The sequence below is a fragment of the Protopterus annectens genome, chromosome 1.part0, assembly GCF_019279795.1.
Source record: "Protopterus annectens isolate FY-2018-M chromosome 1.part0, PAN1.0, whole genome shotgun sequence".
NCBI lineage: Eukaryota > Metazoa > Chordata > Ceratodontiformes > Protopteridae > Protopterus > Protopterus annectens.
The window spans coordinates 1,707,930,868-1,707,955,030 of NC_056725.1; the positions used below are offsets into that span (position 1 = coordinate 1,707,930,868).

At 43.6% G+C, this 24,163-nt stretch overlaps 1 protein-coding gene across 1 annotated transcript in view; it reads left to right on the top strand.

Moving 5' to 3' along the window:
- The window catches only part of CCHR1.PART0H21orf91 (chromosome chr1.part0 C21orf91 homolog), a 593,157-nt gene that overhangs the window by 147,944 nt on the left and 421,050 nt on the right, over positions 1 to 24,163 (top strand). Inside the window, exon 2 of the mRNA XM_044068793.1 lies at positions 6,800 to 6,932. Coding sequence (XP_043924728.1) covers positions 6,800 to 6,932 — 133 coding nt within the window. The remainder of the gene's footprint in view (positions 1 to 6,799; positions 6,933 to 24,163) is intronic.

Below are 24,163 nucleotides of genomic sequence, written 5' to 3' on the forward strand. Positions count from 1 at the left end.
CCAAGTGTTCAACTATGGCAGACAGCATTTTAAAGATCAGTTGACACATTGAGTGCTCACATATGTTACTCTTCCAGTCCACATAGTCAAGGATGACACTATTTAATAACCTTTATTCCCAAGTAGCCCCCCCTTGAACTATAATGATAATTATAGTGACTCTTTAAACCCTTTGCTTTCCCACAGACTCCTTGGTGCACTAGCTGGTTTCTTCTTTTAAGCTTCTCGGCACCAAGCTGAGATGAGAGAAGTTACTTTAGATGGAAATGTAGAGAAGGTAAAGGGGATATGTGGGCATGATTCGGTTCTGCTGTGGAGTTGACGATAAATGTTAATGTCAGGAAGTTCTTCACTGACAAGGAGATGGGGAGGTAGTATGACCTTATGTTGAGATTGATAACGCCTTGAAGATTTTAAGTGCTTTAGCAAATGGAAGGATACACAGGTTGGGACCATGCCTGCATCAGGCTTAGCTACATACAGACCTGATTATGTCTGCAGGTTTTTATGTATTCATATATTGGCATAAACTACATGTTGGGTGAATATTGCTTTCTTTGCCTGCTTAGTATTGGTGGAGGTGTCCCAAATTTGAGAATGGATATTGTAGCTGCCAGCATCACTGGCAGGAAGCTAAAATGTTAGGCCTGCAAATATTGTGTAAGAGATGCCTTGGGGACCGGGTATTGTTGTGTATTTATAGGTCTTACTGGCAGATGTAGAGGTTGTTCTGCTGGTGTTTTAGACTCCAAATGTGTACAATATATGATGTTCTTCATTCCACATTGCTGCAGTCCTAACTATTGGGTAGTCCGCTGTCCAGTCGGCCCGAATACCAAAGTATATGGCTGACGTCGGTCACGGCGCATTAGACTGACGTCAGTACGTCAGGGTACTAATGCGCATGACCGACGTCATATCCTCAGTCTTTTTTGCCGCATGGTCCGATGCAGAAGCAATTTTGCGAGTGCAGGTTGGCGTTCTGAAAGTTTCTGAAGTCAGAGTTTCAGACCGAATCAAAGTTGGCTAAGTACCCCGTTGGGGAATATTTTGGTTTTTTCTTGCCTCAGTATTTAACCGGATGTCAGAAAAAGTGAATAACTGTATTTCTTGTGGGAAACAGATACCTCATAGGGATTACCATACTTTGTGTATACCTTGTTTAGGGCCTGAGCACGACGTTGTTGGATGCCGCTCTTGTGCAAGATTTAACAAACGCACTATTAAGAGAAGGTTAGACTGTGCCAGGTTAGTGTTTGGGAAGCGTTGTAATTATAAAATGCCGTCGGATGTTCCGACGGCCGCTTCGGCCAAAAAGCGCAAGGATAAAGCAGCAAAGCCTAGAGTGGAAGAACCGACAGTCCCTGACGCCGGTTCTTTAGAAGGCTCAGTGGAGCCGGAGGTTCTGCCAGGTGTTTCTTTGGAGTCTCAGGGAGAGACTTTATTGTTACAGGATGTATCCTCTCAGGAAGTAGGCCAGGCTGAGGGGGCTTCTCAGGTGGCTGTTCTTCCCTCTCTTCCTAAGGTGGTTAGAGCCTCCCCCTCTGTTTCCAAGGCTTCTTTCAGAGGCAGGCCTACTGTAGCTTCAGTGGGGGTTTCTCCTAGTGCTTCAGGGTCTTTGCCTAAGAAACATATGCTTAAAATGGCAGAGGATTTGATTACTATGATTAGAGGTTCTATGCCCCCTCCTGATAAGAGGCCTAGGGTGGAACCTGAGTTTGAGAGTTTTGAGCACTGTTCGAGGCTTCTGAGTCTTGGCTGAAGACTTGCAGGAGTATCCTCCTTATTCTGATTCTGATGTGGATGATTCTACTCCTTCAGCTTCTCCTCCTGAGGATTTTTCATTTTCAGAGACTCTGCATTCCATGAGGGAGCATTTTAAATGGGAAGGCCAAGATTTCTCTGATTCCAGGAAGAGGCTTAGGGAATTCTTGTTTTACCCCAGCATAGGCCTTTAGCTATACCTCCGGTTCTGAATGTGGTGGAAGATGTTTTGCAGAGGCTTCCCTGAATCCTGATTCTTTGCCTCCTGCACCAGTTAAACCGGATAGGTACTATAGGGTGCCTGAAGCTCATAAGTATCTTTTAAGAGTCCTAGGGCAGACCCGGAAACTGTCTCTCAGGGGCCTAAAGGTGTGAAGGCTTCTGTGGTTAAAAATCCTGTTCCTCCTGATAAAGAGGCAAGGGCTTTGGATAGATGGGGAAAGAAAGTGTATACTTCTTCCACTTTAGCCATGAGGGCATTGAATTGTCAGTTTCACATGTTAAAATATCAGAATTACCTCCTTTCACAATTGAAATCTAAGGTGGATGCTCTGGCAGAAGGTATTGAGTGTAAAGAGTTGCAGGATTTAGTTCATGTGTCTGAACAGGTGGGTAAACATTCCTTGCAGTGTGGTTTTGATGCTGTGCAGGCCTCCTCGAGGGTGGCTGCCACTGGTTCTGTTCTTCGTAGGCACGCCTGGTTGAGAGATCAGAACTTAGCTGAGCATGTTAAGACAAGGATTTTGGATGCTCCTTTACAGTCTGATGTGTTGTTTGGTTCGCCTGTTGAAGCAGTTTTAAAGAAAATGGAGGACAAGGCTAAGTCTATGCAAACTGTTAAAGATTTTTGCAGGTGCAGCCTCCAAGTTTAGTAGAAATTGGCCTACTAAGGGGTGGACTTATCCTGCTTATGATTCCCAGTCTAGGGGTAGGTCTAGACGTGGTAGGGGCAGAGCTCAAGGTTCTTTTAGGCCTAGGACAGGCAGTTCACCTGCTCAGACTTCTGGTGAGGGCAGGGGTCAGTCCTTTCGTAAGCAGACCCAATGACCTGCCTTTTCAGCTGCCAGTACATTCTCGCCTGGCAGCACCTCTGGGAGGAAGGCTGTCTCTTTTCAAAGAAAATTGGGATTTAATTACCCAAGACAGATGGGTTCTGGATATCATTCACCACGGTTACAGGTTTTATTTCCATACCTTGCCTCTTTTCAAAGGCATGCCAGACATTCCTCCTCTACAAAGAACAGAGGCTCACAAGCAAATTTCTCTGTTGCTCCAAATAGGAGCCATTCAGTCAGTTCCTGTGCCAGAAAGGGGCCTAGGATTTTATTCTCGCCTGTTCCTAGTACCAAAGAAGGGGAACACGTGGAGACCAATTCTGGATTTATCTATCCTCAACACTTATCTGGACATTCCCAAGTTCAAAATGTTGACGTTACAACAGCTTTTACCTCTGCTGGGCAAAGATCACTGGATGGTAACTTTAGATCTCAAGGAAGCTTACCTTCATGTGCCTATAAGGCTAAGTTGCAGGAAGTATCTGCGTTTCGAGCTGGAAATTCTCATTATCAGTTCTCTGCATTGCCCTTTGGCTTATCCACTGCCCAGAGTATTCACAAAGGTTCTGGCTCCAGTGATAGCTTACTTCAGGCTAAAAGGAATTCAAATCTATCCTTACTTGGACGACTGCCTGATTCTGGCTCAAGAAAAGGAAGACCTTCTACAGCATTTGGAATATGTTATAGCAGTGCTAAGATGCCTAGGGTATTCTGTGAACGAAATAAAGTCCAGTCTAGTACCCTCTCAAGACATGTGCTTTCTGGGTGTGAGACTGAATACAGCAGCCCAGATGGCCTTTTTAACCCCGGACAAACAAAAGAATCTATCCAGTTACTTCCATCAACTATCTCTTCAGTCCGGGCTGACTGCAAGGACAGTCCTTCAAGCCTTAGGGTTCATGGCATCTTGTATTCTGGTGCTTCCCAATGCCAAACTGCATATGAGGAAGCTACAATGGTATCTAAAAATCTATGGACACAGCACTGCCAGGATTTGGACACTGTCATTCAAATAATACCTTGCATTCAAAAGGAATTTTTGTGGTGGGCTCAGGAATGTCACCTAAACAAGGGACTCTCTGTGACCCGGCCAGAGGCGAGTCAGATTTTAACGACAGATGCCTCAGACATTGCTTGGGAGCTCATCTAGATGGAAAATGGATACAAGACAAGTGGCCTGCCAGACTACAGCATCTACATATCAACATGAAAGAGATGTTAGCAGTCCAGTTCGCATTAATGGCTTTCAAGGAGTTACTTCTTCCAGGGCAGGTGTTGATTCTAACAGACAACACAACTGTCATGTGGTACATCAACAAACAAGGGGAACACATTCTTACCCATTGTGCAGGCAAGCAATGATTTTATGGGAGACTGCGCTCAGCTTGCAACTAACTCTTCAGGCAAGGTTTCTGCCGGGAGCACAGAACTCCTTAGCAGATGTGTTAAGCAGGCAAATCATGGATCCCCACGAGTGGAAACTGGATCTTCATGTATTTCAAAAATTGACAGTGTCATGGGGAACTCCAGACATAGATCTGTTCGCTTCTCCACTAAACCACCAGCTGCCAAAGTTTTGCACGAAGGGATTTCATCACACAGCTTGGAAAGTGGATGCTCTTTCTTTCAGTTGGAAAAATCTTCATGTGTATGCTTTTCCACCTCTGCCTCTTCTCCCAAAGGTGCTTCTAAAGGTCAGACAAGACAAGCCAAGGATGATTTTAATAGCTCCAGATTGGCCTCGGCAGCACTGGTACCCATTACTGAGGAGTCTGGTAAGGAAGCCTCCATGGCCTTTACCCTTGATTCCACACCTGTTGTCTCAGAGGGATGGTCGTCTGCTCAATGTCAAGCTTCACTCTCTTCATCTAACAGCCTGGCATATTCTGTTTTGAAAGACAGCAGGTCTCAACTTCCTCAACAAGTTTTAAATGTGATTATGGAAGCCAGAAGACCTAGTACAAGGAAAGTGTACGCAGAAAAATGGAAGAGATTTTTATTTTGGACTGCAGCAAAGAATTTGGAGATTTGAGCCTAATTTGAGTGTGGCTCTTCAATATCTTACTGAGTTATTGGACAAAGGTTTGTCTTTCTCTTCCATTAAGATTCATGCTGCAGCAATTTCAGCTCACTATGATTGTGACCCACCATTGTTTTCACATCCTTTGTTCAAGCAATTTCTTAGAGGGGCAAAGAATATAAGACCCCACGTAGAGCTCCTACTCCTGCTTGGGATCTCAATTTTGTGTTGGAGAAACTTACTCTACAACCTTTTGAGCCTCGGCTACTGCTGAACTGAAATACTTGTCATGGAAGACTGCTTTCTTGTTGGCCATTACTTCTGCAAGAAGGGTTTCTGAGTTACAGGCCCTTATGGCGGTTGTGCCTTTTTTGATTTTTCATAAGGATAGGGTATCATTACGTACTAATCCTTCCTTTATGCCTAAGGTGGTTTCTAGTGTGGCTTTAAACCAAACTATTCATTTGCCTACTTTCTATGCAGATCCCCAAAATAAAGGGGAAAAGATTTTGCACACTTTAGATATACACAGGCAATTGCGTTATTATTTAAGCAGGACTAAGGATTTTAGGCAGTCTCAGCAGTTGTTTGTTTCTTTTGCTTTGAGTTCGCAGGGCAAGCCTGTGTCAAAACAAACTATTTCTAGGTGGATTGGGTTCTGCATTGCATTTTGTTATTCCCATCATGGCAAGGAGATTCCAGCTGGGATTAGGCCTCATTCCACTAGGGCTACTGCCACTTCAACAGCATTTCTAAGGGGGGTGGCAACTAAGGATATTTTGGAGGCAGCTACTTGGAGTTCAGTGCATACTTTCTCTAAGCATTACCACCTTCCTCTCTACTCTAAGTCTAGGGCTGGTTTTGCCACAGCTATTTTGCAAGGCATGTTATCAGCTCCTGCTTCCTTATGATTTGCCAGCCTCCTTACCTCTGCTTTGGGATTCTACCCAATAGTTAGGACTGCAGCAATGTGGAATGAAGAACATAGTACAGTTTTGTACCTACCATAAATGTAGATGTTCGAGGATCCACATTGCTGCAGTCCAATTTACCCTCCCTCCTTCCCCTCTGTATTTAGGGGTGGTTGTGTAGGTGAGATTATATTCTGGTACCTTTGTATATATTGTATATATTTTTGGTGCAGGTATGTTTGGTGTGTTTTGGTTTTGGCCTTGTCATTTTAGGGTCTTCTGACATCTGGGGCAAGAAAAGACTGAGGATATGACGTCGGTCATGCGCATTAGTACCCTGACGTACTGACGTCAGTCTAATGCGCCGTGACCGACGTCAGCCATATACTTTGGTATTCGGGCCGACTGGACAGCGGACTACCCAATAGTTAGGACTGCAGCAATGTGGATCCTCGAACATCTACATTTATGGTAGGTACAAAACTGTACTTTTTGGAAGTCTTATTTATGGTTTCCAGTAAATGAGAAACCTTCAGTTGTTGTTGTTTGTCTTTTGGCTTTTCCCAGTTAGGGGTCGCCACAGCGGAACTCCGGTCCGCTAATGATTGGCAGTAGATTTTCACGAACGCTGAGGTGCCAGCTCGATGTTCAACCTTCAAAGAAGGCACGCCCATTTACGCATGTCTTTCAAACGCCACCCAACCGCAGGAGGACATGCAGACTCCACACAGAAGGCAGTCCAACCGAGAATCGAATGGGAGAATATCTTGCTGAGAGGCAACAACGCTACCACTGCACCACTGCAGCATTTGAGTAGTTAACTAAAATATTTATGGTTTCTGATAATTAACTAGCTTTCAACAGTCAACACAATAGTTTTAAAATGTTTTGTCAACACTGTTAAAATATTTGTTGTAAGCCATGCTTCTGTCAGCTTCTGGATTTGTATGCAAGCAGCTGGTGAGAGTGAATTATTCCAGTTGCATGTTGTTTCCAAGAGATTATCTTTTCTCATTAACTGTTTTCTCTTTCCTTTCTGTTTCTGATAGGACACTATGAATGAAGAAGAGCACTTTGTCAACATTGACCTGAATGATGAGAACGTTTGCAGTATTTGTAAACTTGAGACAGAGACAGAAACTCTCTCTTTTTGTCATATTTGCTTTGAGCTAAGCATTGAAGGTAAGCAGCTACATGTGTATATGGGCATGTATGTGTAGCATGTAAGTGGTCTTGCATCAGAAATTAACAAAATGTGCTACATATAACACAGTACAAGAAGAAATATTGTTTCTTAAAGTATTACTGTATTTTGTGTTGTAGTTTGAGGGAATATTTTTAAACTCACACTTATCTGAGGTGTAATCTTCTGTACCATCGAGAAAACTGGTTTGAGAGATTTTAAGATGATCTTGCATAGCAAATTGCAGCAAGTCATTGTTTAGCAGGCTCTTAAGTTACTAAATCCTAGCTACAGTTTACTTTCCTCTGTAGGCTGTGTTGTTTTAAACATTATATGGCATAATTCCAAAAGTTTGAGAATACAGAACAAAGATGAAATTAATTAGAGGATTACTTAATATAGGGACAAAATGACGAGCTGTAGGAAAAACAGTTTCCATTTGTTGTTGACGGAGTTGTAAAGTAAGAAGCCTAGAGGAAGTGTGGCATCTGTTAACAGTGCTGTACTGTCTTTGTACCGTTTGGTAACGTTGCAAGGAACGTAGTAAACATGCATTTATTTTTTTTTAATTTTTGTTTTGTAAGATGTTCATCGTGTGACACTGCTGCAGTCATTACACTTGGGTTATTCTGCTGTCAGGCGGTTCCCCCGCCGGCCTGAGTTCCAAAGTCTTGGTCCGGCGTCGGTTGCTGTCGCCTCCTCCCTGACATCAGTGCGACAGGGGTATATAAGATGCAGCCGACACCATTTTCTTCAGTCTTTCTTGCGGCGCGGTGGCCGAAGCAAAAGCAGTTCGCAAATGCCGGTCGACCTACTCTTGAGATTTTCATTCCGAATCCAGAACCGAAGTCTTCTACAAAGCAAAGTACCCCGTTGGGGAAACTTTTTCTTGCCTCAGACATATGTCAGTAAAAGTTAATAACTGTATTTCTTGTGGGAAGCAAATCCCTCATAAGGATTTCCATTCTTATTGTATCCCATGCCTAGGACCAGACCACGACGTTACTGGTTGTCGGTTTTGTACTAGGTTTAATAAGCGTACTATTAAACATCGGTTTGACTTTGCCCGACATTACTTTGGCAGAAAATTTAATTATACCATTCCGTCGGAATTTCCGACTACCGGTATTCATAAAAAGCGCAAAGACAAGGACAGGCATCCGAGGCCCAAAACTGATGACGAAGCCTCTTCTAGGCCAGTCTCCGGTTCTCCGGTTTTCAGTGAGGCACCTTCGCAGCCCCTGACAACCACTTCTGCAGAACCACAGGCTGCCCCCGACCCCCACGTGGAGATGGCTGGGCCTTCGGATGCACTAGTTTTTCAGCAGACCAAAACCAATCCTGCAGAGGGATCCGGAGTACCTGAGCTATCCGCAGCTTCAGAGGGTGTCTTCAGACCTACTCAGCTAAGAATTAAACCCTCTTCTAAGACGAAGCCTCCTTTAAAAACTAAGAAACAAGTACAGCATTCTCCAGGACAGGCCTCCATGCCTAAGAAACAAATGCTTAAAATGGCCGAAGACCTAATCACTCTGATCAGGGGTTCCCATCCCCCTCCTGATAAAAGGCCTAGACAGGATGCAAATTATGATTCATCCGACCAGGGTCCCATTTCCTCAGACCTGGGATATCCTTTCCCATTTCCTCAGACCTGGGATATCCTTTCCCCCCTTATGAAGATTCTGATGCTGAGGAATCTATTCCATCAGCCTCTCCGCCTGAGGACTGCTCCTTTGGGGAAACCTTACATACCATGAGGGAGCATTTCCTTTGGGAAGGCCAGGATTATTCACAATCCAAGAAAAGGCTCTGAGACTTCCTATTATTACCTCAACACAGACCCCTGGCTATTCCGCCAGTGTTAGGTATTGTGGATGATGTGTACACTGAATCCAGCTTAAATCCTGATTCCTTACCTCCAGCTCCCCTTAAACCGGACAGATAATTACAGAGTGCCTGACTCACACAAATTTCTGTATTAAAGCCCTGTTGTTGATCCTGAAACTATTTCTCAGGGACCCAAAGGGTTAAGGCCTCATCAGCAAAGAACCCAGTTCCCTCTGACAGAGATTCCAGAGCACTAGACAAATGGGGAAAGAAAGTATATACGTCTGCAACCTTAGCAATGAGAGCCTTAAATTGCCAGTTTCACATACTAAAATATCAGCAATTTTTGATGTCTTAGTTGAAACAAAAAATGCTTCCAGATACAGATCCTCCTAATTTTAAAGAAATGCAGAATTTATTGCATGCCGCTGAACAAGTGGGAAAGCATACTTTGCAATGTGATTTTGATTCTTTAGAGGCCTCTTACAGAGCAGCAGTTACAGACTCTGTCATTAGAAGACATGCATGGTTAAAAGAACATACATTACCAGATCATGTTAAAGCTAAATTACTGGATGCACCTTTACAGCAGGATGTTTTATTTGGAGTTAAGGCAGAAGAGGTATTAAAGAAAATGGAGGCTAAGGCAAAATCTATGCAAACAGTGAAGGATTTCTTACAGGTTCAGCCTCCTCGATTTAGTAGAAACTGGCCAACAAAGAATTGGTCCTTTCCAGTTAACGACAGACCTCAAAGGGGCAGATACAGACGGCCAAGAGGTAGAGGTCAACCACAAGTTCCTTACAGGCCTCGACAATGGGGTGCATCAGGCCAGAAAGAAGGGGAAGACAGGCACCAACCATATAAAAAACAGCCCCAATGACTTCCCACTCCAGCTGTCAAACAACTCGCTCTTGGCAGCCCCTTTGGGAGGAAAACTGGCACTTTTTTATCACAATTGGCATATGATCACCCAAGACAAATGGGTTCTCAATATCATTTCAAAAGGTTACAGGTTCCACTTTCACACTCTGCCAAGATTAAAAGGAATGCCAAATCTGCCACTAAATCAATGGGCAGAGGCACAAAAACAAATTGTGGCACTCATGAACATGGGAGCTATCCAAAAGGTACCACCTCAGGAACAAGGGCAAGGATTTTACTCGAGACTCTTTCTGGTTCCCAGAAAAGACAAAGCCTGGAGGCCCATTCTGGATCTTTCTACACTAAACACTTACCTGGAGGTTCCAAAATTCAAAATGTTGACATTACAGCAACTTCTTCCCATGCTGGGCAAGCAAGCTTGGCTCGTGACTCTGGACCTCAAGGAGGCATACCTGCATGTCCCTAGACCCCCAGACAAAACTGCAGAAGATACCTCAGGTTCTTAGCTGGTCCAATGCACTATCAATTCTCTGCACTGCCCTTTAGATTATCTACTGCACCCAGGGTCTTCACAAAGTGCCTGGCACCAGTAATTGCATTTTGCAGACAGAAAGGAATTCAAATTTACCCATACCTGGACGACTGCCTGATTCAAGCAGAGAGCAAAGACATTCTTCTACAGCATCCAGCGTTTGTAAAAAAGTTATTAAGTTGGCTGGGGTACACAGTAAACGAAAAGAAATCAAAACTAGTGCCCTCACAAGAGATAATATTCCTGGGTGCCAGCTTGAACACAACTGTCCAGATGGCTTTTCTCACGCCAGACAAGCAAGGACAACTGACACAATACTTTAAATTAATGGCAACGAAGACCCAACTCCCTGCAAGAAAAATTCTGCAGGCCTTGGGCTTCATGGCATCTTGCATACTACTAATTCCATATGCCAGACTGCATATGAGGAAACTACAATGGTACCTAAAGATTGTATGGTCTCAACACCTGTCAAAGTTTGCAAACAGTTATACCACCAATACCTTGTCTTCAACAGGAATTTCGATGGTGGGCTCAAGCTTGTCACCTCAACAAGTTCGCCTTTCACTCAACCCACAGCCAGGCAAACACTGACAACAGATGCATCGGATTACGCCTGGGGAGCACACATGGCAGGAAAATGTATTCAGGGCAAGTGGCCCGCAGAACAAAGGCATCTGCACATCAATCAAAAAGAGATGCTAGCTGTACAAAATGCCCTTTATAGTTTTCAAGGACCTTTGCATCCAGGACAATTACTACTAAAGACAGACAACACCACAGTTATGTGGTACATAAACAAGCAAGGGGGCACTCACTCCCATCCCCTCTGCAGACAAGCAGGGACCTTGTGGAACACAGCTATAAACTATCAAGTTCATCTACAAGCACAATTCCTGCCAGGAGAGAAAAACACACTGGCAGACGACTTAAGCAGAAATATCATGGATCCCCACGAATGGGAATTGAATCCTCAAATATTCAGAATGATAACAAAGAAATGGTGGAGCCCGGACATAGATCTGTTTGCCTCCCCAATAAATTGCCAGCTAAAGAAATTCTGCATAAGGAGTTACCATCCGCAAGCATGGAAAGTGGATGCCCTCTCATTCAGCTGGACAAACCTACAAGTATATGCTTTTCCACCACTGCCTCTTCTCCCAAAGGTACTCATAAAGGCCAGGCAAGAAGAGCCAAAAATGATCCTGATTGCACCAGACTGGCCACGCCAGCACTGGTACCCAATCTTAAAAAACTTAGCACAAGGACCACCCTGGATTTGGCCTCAAATACCACATCTGCTGTCTCAGCACAACAATCAGTTACTCCACAGCCAGCTAAAGACACTAAACCTAGCTGCATGGAAGATTACCTAGCCATGCAAGCAATGCCTCTCTCCAAAGCAGTTATGGATGTCATTCTGGAGGCCAGAAGGCCTAGTACCAGGAAAGCCTACTTGGATAAATGGAAGAGATTCTGTGCCTGGAACTAGGCTCACAGCCTTGATCCTCTTGTGCCAAACATTCCTCGGATACTACAATATTTGACTGAGATGCTGGACAAAGGCCTCTCCTTTTCATCCATCAAGATCCACGCCTCTGCCATCTCTGCACATTACAACACGGATCCACCAATTTTCTCTAATCCTTTGCTGAAACAGTACCTCAGAGGGGCTAAAAACATAAGACTGCCCCGTAGAGCACCTACTCCTACTTGGGACCTCAACTTTGTTTTGGAAAAATTGATGTTACCTCCTTTTGAACCAGCTAGCATGGCAGAATTAAAATACATTTCTTGGAAAAACTGTTCTGCTCCTGGTAATAACTTCTGCAAGAAGAGTTTCAGAATTGCAGGCACTAATGGCAGTGGAACCTTTCCTTATTTTCCACCAGGACAGGGTGTCCTTAAGAACTAAACCCTACGTTTATGCCTAAGGTGGTTTCAAGTGCGTCTCTAAACCAAACCATTCACTTGCCTACTTTTTATCCAAAACCACAGAATAAAGGGGAAAGACTACTGCATTCATTGGACACTCACAGGCAATTACACTTCTACTTGGACAAAACCAAAGCTTTCAGAAAATCTGAGCAATTATTGGTAGCATATGCTGCAGCAGCACAGGGAAAAGCTATTTCAAAACGGACTATTTCCAAATGGATAGGACATTGCATACGTTTCTGCTATACGCACCATGGAAAACATGTGCCTAACAGCATTAGATCTCACTCCACCAGGGCAACAGCCACTTCAACTGCCTACCTCAGGGGGGTACCTACCAAGGATATTTTGGAAGCTGCAACATGGAGTTCTGTGCATACCTTCACCAAGCATTACCATCTGCCTCTATACTCTAAATCCAGAGCTGGCTTCGCCTCTGCAGTGCTACAGGGCCTTATAGCCACCTCTAATGCCTTATAGAACCAACCACCCTACCTCAGCTTTGGGATTCTACCCAAGTGTAATGACTGCAACATGTCACACGATGAACATAGTACAGTTTTGTACCTACCATAAATGTAGATGTTCGAGTGTAGACACTGCTGCAGTCCAGGTTACCCTCCCACCTTCCCCTCTTACTGGCTAATACGTACTTAATTCCTCTCCTTTTTATTACCTATGGCGAGTATTTGCTGCTAGCTGAAAGTATGTTGTTTGCTTTTCTTATGTATGTTTTATTAGCAATTTGAATTGCCTACCTATTTGGGGGCACCTGACATCTGGGGCAAGAAAAACTGAAGACAGTGGCGTCGGCTGCATCTTATATACCCCTGTCGCACTGACGTCAGGGAGGAGGCAACGGCAACCAACGCCGGACCAAGACTTTGGAGCTCAGGCCGGCTGGAGAACCGCCTGACGGCAGGATAACCCATGTGTAATGACTGCAGCAGTGTCTATAGTCGAACATCTACATTTATGGTAGGTACAAAACTGTACTTTTTTCATATGTAAACCAGCATTTGTATCTAGTTGTAGGATGAGGAAGTAACAGGATCTTAAAAGATGTACTTAGCAAGTTTGAAATGAACTGGAAACTAGGCTTTGTTAGCAAGAATACTTGGCATGATGGACTGTGTTTGGGAGTACTAGAATTTAAAGGGACACGGGAGTGTGTTGTGATGTCTTGGGGACTGCTAGTTCCTTGAAGATCTGTATTATGCGGTTCTGCTTTCCCAAGAAGGCTGTTTTATGCTTAGAAAGTGGAAACTGCTAGAGAAAATGTATTTGTTTTGAAATTATCTAGAAGTCTACTTTTATGCAGAGTTTTATGCATTGTGAAGGGGCAGTTGTACAGTCAGTTGCAGTGTTTGTGAAGTGCCATTTCGTTACACCCATTTGATCGATGATAGCAATTTGATGAAATAGTGACATAATATGCAGTTGCTGTTCTCCCCAGAGTGTAGTTGTGCTGGTATTGTAGATTGGGGATACCCCATAAAAATAACAACCCCCCAAAAATGCATTGATGTGCCATTTCATAATCAGGTGAGAAGAAAGACATCAGCTAGTCTGTGATTTCTTGTAGCATATACAATTGAGAGTCTTTAGAAAGAAGGCAGCCATTTGTATGCACTTAGTGATGCACTCTAGTTTGACACTGTAGCAGTGTAGCGCCATTACTGACCTCTCCTTATATATATGATAGTGGTGGTCGTGGAGGGCACAGATCTTACCTGAGAACAGCCATGGCAGGATTTAAATAGACGTGTGCAGTTGTGATTGTGGACTCCCTTGAAAACAAATCCTAACCAGTTATTGCCATGCTAGACTTTGTCCTCTGCTTCATAGTTATTTGTCCGAGTAGTTAATTTACTTCTGTTTTCTGATTTTGTATTTTTTAGATGTTGTTAGAGGTTGTTCTCCCGACCTTTTGTGTACTTTTTATGAGGTACATCTTTCATAGCAGTCTGTTTGCATATTTATTAGAAGCCTTTACTCTTTCTTACAGCCCAGGTCGTGGCTGATGATGAACTTTTTACTCCAGTAGATTTACCCAGTTCCCAGAAGCATAAATAAATCAGCATTTGTCTTTTTTTTGAAGCGTATTTAGTGCCTCTGTTCACCTTTTCATGTGTAGTTATGTTTTCTGGGGGTTCCTTTCCCTTTATGAAATGATATGCGTGTATTTTATTTACATGTCAATCTATGTGTCAGTCTGTTTAAATTACTGTAATTCTTAAATCAGTTCATTCCATGCTATTTAAAAAAGACACAGTGAATCCATCCTGTTTTTTGTGTGTGTGATGTGTCTGTTATCTGGGAGTCAACATGATGCATTCATTGTAGCAAAAGCCTGTTTCTCAGCGTGAGTTTGTTTCACTTTAACTCCTTTGGTACATAGGCAGTAACCAGCTAACAGTGTAATATAAAAGGTAGATTTATAAATGAGTTTCAGTAAAAAGTTGTAATAATGATGTAATCGTAATATTTTCTGATTTGCTTACTTGCATAGAGAGGGTGTTATGCAGGAAGAAATGTTTAATTCAACTCTTCTTTTGTTCCCCTGAATTTAAGAGCAGTTTATGCTTGGACCCCAGATTAAAAGAGTTTACTGTGAAAAAATAGCAGCTTTATTTGAGAGTGATTGGTTCAACATATGCTTACATGCTAGAGTGGGTATGATGATAGGTGGCAATACAGTACCTTATTTTCTGGGCCTCTGTATTAGAATAGGCTCCATTAATTTACAGTATTTTTCAACTCTTATGCCAGTACGTAAAAAGGCTGTTTTGTAATACATACCCAGCTATTAGTGTGTGAAAAGTCATTGGGCTATTCCCTATGTTAATTTTTTTATAATGTTTTGTAAATTAAAAATATAGAAGTTCGACAAAGAAATGGAGAAGTCGGAACAGATTTGTAAAATTGACAGAAGTACTCTTCATTATCCGCGGTGGTGCAGCGGTAGCGTTGTTGCCTCACAGCAATAGGTTCTCCCGTTCGATTCTCGGCTGGAGTGCCTTCTGTGTGGAGTCTACATGTTCCCCCCGCGGTTGGGTGGGCGTTCGAAAGACATGCGTAAATGGGCATGCCTTTGAAGGTTGAGCGTTGAGCTGGCACCTTGGCGTTCGTCAAAATCTACTGCCAATCATTAGTGGACCAGAGTTCTGCTGTGGCGCCCCCTAACCGGGAAAAGCTGAAAGACAACAACAGCAACTCTTCAGCACCATTTTTGGGAATCTTGAGTATACGACCCAAGTTTGGGTTTGCAGAAGATACGCATCAGGCTATGTAAACTCTATCCATGGGTTATACCACACTATCCTAACTGTACGGAAGTAGTAAGTCCATTTCTTTCTTGCTACACCTGTAAACAAGTAGAACAGGGAATAGCTCAGGCTAGCTGCTGCCTTTTTATTTGTTTTTGATGTTTTTCATCCCAATTTCAGAGGTGCTTTATTCATCCCTGGTGCCTCTTGGAAGGAGATTTGTAGTTAAAAGTTACTTTTATGTGTAAGCCCTTCTTATGAGACCAGTCACTGGCTTTTTTGCAAAGGATTCAGAATTTATTACTCAACAGAGGTAGTTCAAGGTGCTTAAAATTGTGATTGTTACCCTGGATGTCCACATTAACTGAGCCTTAGCATAGTAGGCATCTGGTAATCAAGCCGTAAGTAAACAGAGGTTAAAAAATACTACATCCTTGAAGTAGCAGTCACCAAACCTCAGCCTTCATGTTTCTAATCTTTTACCTAAAAACTGATCAATCATAAGTGTTTTCCCTACTAAGATCTACATTGTTTATTCTGACTATTCTTTAGGAAGTCAAGGCTGTATGCATCTGCTCATGCCTTCTTTCAAACCCTTCATAAGTGAAAAAGCAGTCGTCAGGATTGTTACAGCTTCTTGGAACTTTATTCTACCAGAAATTACAAAAAAAACTGTCGGTATTGGAAATAAATAATTAAATAATCCAAATGTTCCTGATTTACAAATAAATGGCAAAACAACATCTGCAGCAAATGTAGTCCATGTACTGTTACTACACCCGTTATTTCATCACAATTGCTTTTTTATTCACTGGTGATTCATTCCTAATACATACTATATATTTGTATACATAAACTGTCAAGATTTCATACAGATTGTGTTTTTGTCAATGTACTTTGTTGCTGTCATGATTGTATTGTGTTATTGCATTTATTATAACCATGAACTTGCATGTTCATTAACTGGTTCTTGTACTACTCAAATTGCCCTTGCCTTATAGCCCAGCTTATTACAGAAAAGGGTCTTTGGACCAACTCACCTACATAGTTAACAAACCTGAACAAATAAGCAAATAACGGTTTGTCTTGTCTTTCAGTGAGGTAGACTGCAATGGCTGATGTGACTTTCACTGGCAATAACTAGTTAGTTGCAGTTTGCACTGGTTGCATAGAGGGACAGAGTACTGATTATAACGTGGGCAGACCAAGTTTGATTATTGGCTTGAATGCTTTGTGGCGTAGGTAGGGCACATTGTTGTATAGATTTGTCTGGTGGAGACTACAGAAATGACAAGGTGTAGATGATGTTCATCGTGTTTCACTGTTGCAGTCATTACTCTTGGGTTATCCTGCTGGCAGGCTACCCTCAGTCGGCCAGAATTCCAAAGTCTAGGTCCAGCGTCGGTTGCTGTCGCCTCTTCCCGTCAGTGCGCCTGGGGTATAAAAGATGCAGCCGACGCCATTTTCTTCAGTCTTTCTTGCCGTGCGGTGCCCGAAGCAAAAGCAGTTTGCAAGTGCCAGTCGGCCGACTCCTGAGATTTTCGAATCCGAATTTCAGAAGCGAAGTCTTCATTAAAGCTAAGTACCCCGTTGGGGAAACTTTTTTTTTCTTGCTCCAGACTGATGTCAGAAAAAGTTAACAATTGTATTTCTTGTGGGAAGCAAATACCTCATAAGGATTTTCACTCTTACTGTATTCCTTGCCTAGGCCCTGATCACAATGTTGCTAGTTGTCGGTTTTATGCTAGATTTAACCAACGCACTATTAAGCGTCTGTTTGATTTTGCATTTCATTACTTTGGCCGAAGATTTAATTATATAATACCGTCGGAACAGCTGATGACCAGAGTTTACAAAAAACGCAAGGACAAGGAAAAGGATAAGCATCCGAGGTCCAAAACCGACGACGAGGCCTCTGCTAGGCCAGTCGTCTGTTCGCTAGATGTTCTTCGTGCATGCAGCTGCAGTCATCACACTTGGGTTATCTGCCGTCAGGCGGGTCCTCGGTCTGCCGAATTCCAAAGTCTAGGTCCGGCGTCGGTTGTCGTCGCTTCTTCCCTGACTTCAGTGCGGCAGGGGTATAAAAGAGGCAGCCGACGCCATTTTCTTCAGTCTTTCTTGCCGCGCGGTGCCCGAAGCAGAAGCGGTTCACAAGTGCCGGTCGGCCAGCTCCTGAGATTTACGAAAGTATTTCAGCCAAAGTCTTCTTTAAAGCTAAGTACCCCGTTGGGGAAACTTTTCTTGCCTCAGACCGATGTCAGACAAAGTTAATAATTGCATTTCTTGAGGGGAGCAAATACCGCATAAGGATTTTCACTCTTACTGTATACCTTGCTTAGGGCCAGAACACGACGTCTCAGCCTGCCGTTTTTGTGCTAGGTTTAACAAGCGCACTATTAAGCGCCGGACGGAGTTCGCCCTTCATTATTTTGGCAAAATATTTAATTATATTATGTCGTCGGATATGCCGACGCCAGTTTTAGGCAAAAAACGCAAGGATAAGAACAGACATCCGAGGCCTGCACCGAGTACTGAGACCACGCTAAGGCCGACTACCGGTTTTCCTATTCTCAGCGAGGCGCCTACGCAGTCCCTGACTACCGATGAAACTTTATTACTGGTGACTTCAGTACCCGAGGTCACAGGCTCCTCGGTCCCCATTCCCACTGCAGATACTGTCACCACTCTTGGCGGAGAAACGGAAAGTTTAGCAAGGCCTGCCATTTCTGAAGGCGTTTTCCGGCCTACCACCTTATCTATTAAAACGTTCACTAAATCTAAAGCTCCAATGAAAATTAAAAAAACACGGTCCTCAAGCCCCCTCTCAAGGTCCCATGCCCAAAAAACAGATGCTTAAAATGGCTGAGGATTTGATTTCACTCATCAGGGGCTCTCAACCCCCCTCAGACAAAAGACCCAGGATGGAGGAAGACTACCCTTCCTCAGATCAGGCATCTATTACCTCAGGCCTTTCTGAGGACCTGGATTACGCCTATTCCCCTTTTGAAGACTCTGATGCTGAGGAGTCTATTCCCTCGGTCTCCCCCCCCTGAGGACTACTCTTTTTGGGAAACCCTACATACATTGAGAGAACACTTCCACTGGGTGGGCCAAGATTACTCAGATTCCAAGAAAAGGCTCAGGGAATTTCTGCTGCTTCCCCAGCATAGGCCCCTGGCTATTCCTCCTGTCTTAGATATTTTGGATGATGTGTACGCAGAAGCCAGTCTTAATCCAGACTCTTTACCTCCTGCCCCTGTTAAACCAGACAGATATTACCGGGTTCCTGATTCTCACCAGTTCCTTTATAAAAGCCCTTCTGCTGACCCAGAAACTATTTCTCAGGGTCCCAAGGGGATTAAGGCCTCTACTGCTAAAAACCCTTTACCTTCAGAGAGAGATTCCAGAGCATTGGAAAGGTGGGGGAAAAAGGTGTATACATCAGCCACTTTAACCATGAAGGCATTAAACTGTCAATTTCATATGTTAAAGTACCAGCAGTTCTTGCTATCTCAGCTGAAAAGCAAAATGACACAAACAGAACAACCTGATTTGAAAGAGTTGCAGGATTTGTTTCATGGAGCAGAACAAGTGGGGAAGCATACCTTTACAGTGTGGTTTTGATGCTTTAGAGGCCTCATGCAGCGCTGCTGTCACGGGGTCTGTCATACGTGGACACACTTGGCTCAAAAAACAAACCTTGCCAGATCATGTCAAAGCAAAATTATTAGATGCACCACTACAAAAAGATGTACTGTTCAGTGTTAAAGCTGAGGAGGTACTAAAGAAAATGGAGGAAAAAGCTAAATCTATGCAAACAGTTAAAGATTTCTTGCAGGTGCAGCCTCCACGCTTCAGCAGAAACTGGCCTTCAAAAAATTGGTCATTTCCAGCCACGGACAGACCACAAAGGGGTAGATACAGACGCCCAAGGGGTAGAGGACAACCTCAAGGATCTTACAGAGCCAGGCAATGGCAATCACCAGCCCCAAGAGGTGGAGAAGACAGAACACAGTAATTTAGAAAACAGACGCAATGACTTTCCCCTTGGCCTGCCAAACAAAGCTATAATGGCAGCACCTTTGGGCGGAAAACTGGCCTTATTTTCAAAAAACTGGCACATTGTTACAAAGGACAAATGGATTCTGGATGTTATAGACAGAGGCTACAGATTCCACTTTCACACCCTTCCAAAGATGAGGGGCATGCCAAACCTGCCACAAAATCAATGGGCAGAGGCACAAAAACAAATTTCCGCTCTCATGGATATGAAAGCAATTCAAGAGGTACCTGCAAAAGAACAAGGTCACAGTTTTTATTCAAGACTATTTCTGGTACCAAGGAAGGACAAAGACTGGAGACCCATCTTAGACCTATCTATTCTAAACACATATCTAGAGGTACCAAAATTCAAGATGCTCACATTACAGCAGCTTCTTCCCATGCTGGGCAAGGAGTCTTGGCTGGTAACGTTGGACCTCAAGGAGGCATACCTGCATGTCCCTATCAGACAAGATTGCAGAAGATACCTCAGATTTCTTGCAGGTTCAACCCATTATCAATTCTGTGCATTGCCCTTTGGCTTATCTACTGCGCCCAGAGTGTTTACGAAATGCCTGGCATCAGTAATTGCTTTCTGCAGACAACGAGGAATACAAATCTACCCACATCTGGACGACTGCCTGATCCAAGCGGACAGCAAGGACATTCTACTGCAACATCTGGCGTTTGTAATAAAACTGTTAAATTGCCTGGGGTACACAGTAAACAAAAATAAATCAAAACTAATACCCTGTCAACACATAATTTTCCTGGGTGCCAGCTTAAATACAATGGCCCAGATGGCTTACCTCACGCCAGACAAACAAGGGCAACTGTCTCAATACTTCAACAAAATGGCAACTTTAACCAGACTAACTGCAAGGAAAATCCTGCAGGCTCTGTGGTTCATGGCATCTTGCATTCTATTAATACCATTTGCAAAGCTGCATATGAGGAAACTACAATGGTACCTAAAAGACTTATGGTCTCGACACAAACGCAGCTTGGAAACCATTTTACCACTCATTCCATGCCTTCAAAAGGACTTTTTGTAGTGGGCTCAAGCATGCCAAAGAAACACGGGTCTCCCTTTCTGTATACCACAGGCAAGGCAAGTCATCACAACAGACGCCTCAGACTACGCATGGGGAGCACACATGGCAGACCAGTGCATCCAGGGAAAATGGTCCCAAAAACAGATGCACCTACACATCAACCAAAAGGAGATGCTAGCTGTGCAAAATGCCCTTATGAATTTCAAGGACCTACTGCAACCGGGCCAGCTATTGATAAGGACAGACAACACCACAGTCATGTGGTACATAAACAGGGAGGGACACATTCATACCCCCTATGCAGGCAAGCTATGACCCTGTGGAACACAGCATTGGAATTACAAGTTCAACTACAGGCACAATACCTGCCAGGGAAGGAAAACACTCTGGCAGACAACTTAAGCAGAAATATGACAGACCCTCACGAATGGAAGTTGCATCCTCAAGTCTTCTCAAAGATAACTCAAGCATGGGGACAGCCAGACATAGATCTATTTGCCTCCCACAGCAATTACCAGTTGGAAAAATTCTGCTCAAGGACCTATCATCCGCAGGCCTGGAAAGTGGACGCACTATCTTTCAGTTGGACAGCATTGACAGTCTATGCCTTCCCGCCTCTGCCTCTACTGACCAAAGTCCTATTAAAAAAACAGAGAAGAGAGGCCAAAAATGATTTTCATTGCTCCAGACTGGCCACGACAGCACTGGTATCCTGTCCTAAAGAACCTGTTACACTCACCACCATGGATCCTACCTCAAGTTCCTCTTCTGTTGTCACAGCACAACTACAAGATCCTTCACAGCCAGCTCAGAACTCTAAATTTAGCTACATGGAAAATACCTTAATTTGCCAACAGGCTCTCCTCTCCAAGGAGGTACAGGATGTCATCTTGGAGGCCAGGAGGCCCTCTACTAGAAAAGCCTACTCTGCCAAATGGAAACGATTTTGCTCCTGGAATCAAGCAAAGGGCAGAATCCTTGGGTAATAAATATTCCTCAGATTTTACAGTACCTAGCTGAGATGTTAAACAGTGGCCTTTCCTTCTCTTCCATCAAGATCCACGCTTCAGCAATTTCAGCACAATACAATACGGATCCTCCTTTATTCTCACATCCTCTATTAAGGCAGTTCCTCAGAGGGGCATAAAATATAAAACCCCCACGGAAACCTCCAGCTCCAGCTTGGGACCTCAACTTCGTATTGGAGAAGCTGACACTGCCTCCTTTTGAGCCGGCCTCTTCAGCAGAGTTACAGTACTTGTCGTGGAAAACAGCTTTGCTTCTGGCTATTACCTCAGCACGCAGGGTTTCGGAGCTACAGGCCCTCATGGCTGTGCAACCATTCATCATTTACCATCAGGACAGGGTTTCCTTACGAACCAACCCTACCTTCATGCCAAAGGTAGTATCCAGTGTGGCTTTGAATCAGACTATTCATGTACCTACCTTTTATCCAAATCCCCAGAACGAAGGGGAGAGGCTACTACACTCCTTGGACATTCACAGGCAACTTCGTTATTACTTGGACAGAACAAAGTCATTCAGGAAATCTGAGCAGCTCTTTGTGTCCTATGCTACAGGTGCTCAAGGAAAGACTATTTCCAAACCGACTATTTCAAAATGAATAGCCCACTGCATACGCTTTTGTTATTAATTTCATGGAAAATCAGTGCCTGTATACATCAGATCCCACTCCACCAGGGCTACAGCTACCTCAGCAGCTTTCCTCAGGGAGGTCCCTACCAAGGACATTCTGGAAGCAGCTACTTGGAGTTCAGTGCACACTTTCACCAAACACTACCACCTTCCACTATACTCAAAGTCTAGAGCGGGCTTTGCCACAGCAGTCCTGCAGGGTGCCAACAATCCATTGTATGGCAGAATGACATATCTCCCCAACTACCTGTCTCCATAGGGGTTCCCCAAGGATCCATCCTTGGACCCCTACTTTTCTTTGTTTACACCAGTAATCTAGCCTCTGCCACCAAACATGGCACACACTCATCCAATACGCAGATGACTCGACCATCATCTGCTCAGCCCAGTCCCTACACAAACTGCAAAAAGTCACACAGGAAGTCTTTTCCTCTGTTGAAACATGGTTATCCGATGCCCAGTTAATACTCAACCCAAACAAAACTAAACTACTCATTTTCCAACCCAACAAACATACTCGAAACAACTCTCACTTTAACATCACAGCAAAAGACAACACCACTATATACCCAACTGAACACACCAAATTGCTAGGAGTGGAAATAGACAATAAACTAAAGTTTGACATTCACATATCCATGACCATAAAAAAAGTCCACAAAAAACTAGGAGCATTATACAGAAATAAACAATTTCTCACCAAAGCAGCAAAGATTTCAATAGCAAATTCCCACCTTATCTCCACCCTACTTTATGCCTCTCCAGTATATACCAACCTAAGGCAATGTGATCTAAACAAGCTAGAGACCTGCTACAACAAAATCGCCAAATTCGACACAGGGGCATCCTACCGTAGTCACCACTGTCTCTCACTTGCTGAACTGGGCTGGCTTGAACTCCCTCACCTCCTTCAGTGGTATCAACTCTCACTCGCCCACAAACTAGTAAACCATCCACTAAATGTCCCATCCCTCCAGAATCTACTCCAACCCTATCGCACCACCAGACCACTAAGATCCAGCAACAAAAATCACTTGCAGATCACTAAAGCCAATAACTCTGCTGGTGAAGCACTATTCTCTTGCGCCATAGCCAAATTATGGAACTCACTCCCACCTACAATTACCTCCGTACCATCATGCACCCACTTCAAAACTTTATTAAAAGCGCACCTAAAAACATGCTGGCTATGCCTTTGCAACTCCCACTCTAATGTCATCCACCCCATCCAACTACTACCTTTCTTTCACCTCCACTAACTACCTTGATGATAGCAAGCTCAGATGCTCATAAGCCTAGTACTTATTATACAGCAGGAACTTCTCATTGTTACATTTGTTAATGCCTGTTATGTACTTCACAGATAAAGATTCTAGTTGTCTACTGATGTACTATGTTCTTTATCTGTAAATATGTTGTAAGTAATTTCTATGTTAAATTGTTAATCGCTATGTAATCCAATGGAACTACTATCTGTTTATTTTACTGTGGAGCTTTTCTCCCCGGGCCTCTGCTGAAAATGGACCCACGTTCAGTCGGACACTCCCGGTCAACAAATTTAAATAAATAAAATAAAATAAATATTCTAGCCTCTCCTAATTCCGCTTAGTACCAGCCACCCTTACTTAGTTTTGGGATTCTACCCAAGTGTGATGACTGCAGCTGTATGCACGAAGAACATAGTACAGTTTTGTACCTACCATAAATGTAGATGTTCAAGTGCGCATACAGCTGCAGTCCAGGTTAACTTTCCTCCATCCCCTCTTAGGACAGAGCCCATAACAAACACCTTTAACTTACAACCTATTTGGGGAATTCCTGTATGGTGTAATCGCTTGCAACTGCTGTTTTCATTTATCTACTTGTGTATGTTTGCATAACTTCATGTATTGCCTTCCTTTCTGGGGGCACCTGACATCTGGGGCAAGAAAAACTGAAGAAAATGGTGTTGGCTGCCTCTTTTATACCCCTGCTGCACTGACGTCAGGGAAGAAGCGACGACAACCGACGCCGGACCTAGACTTTGG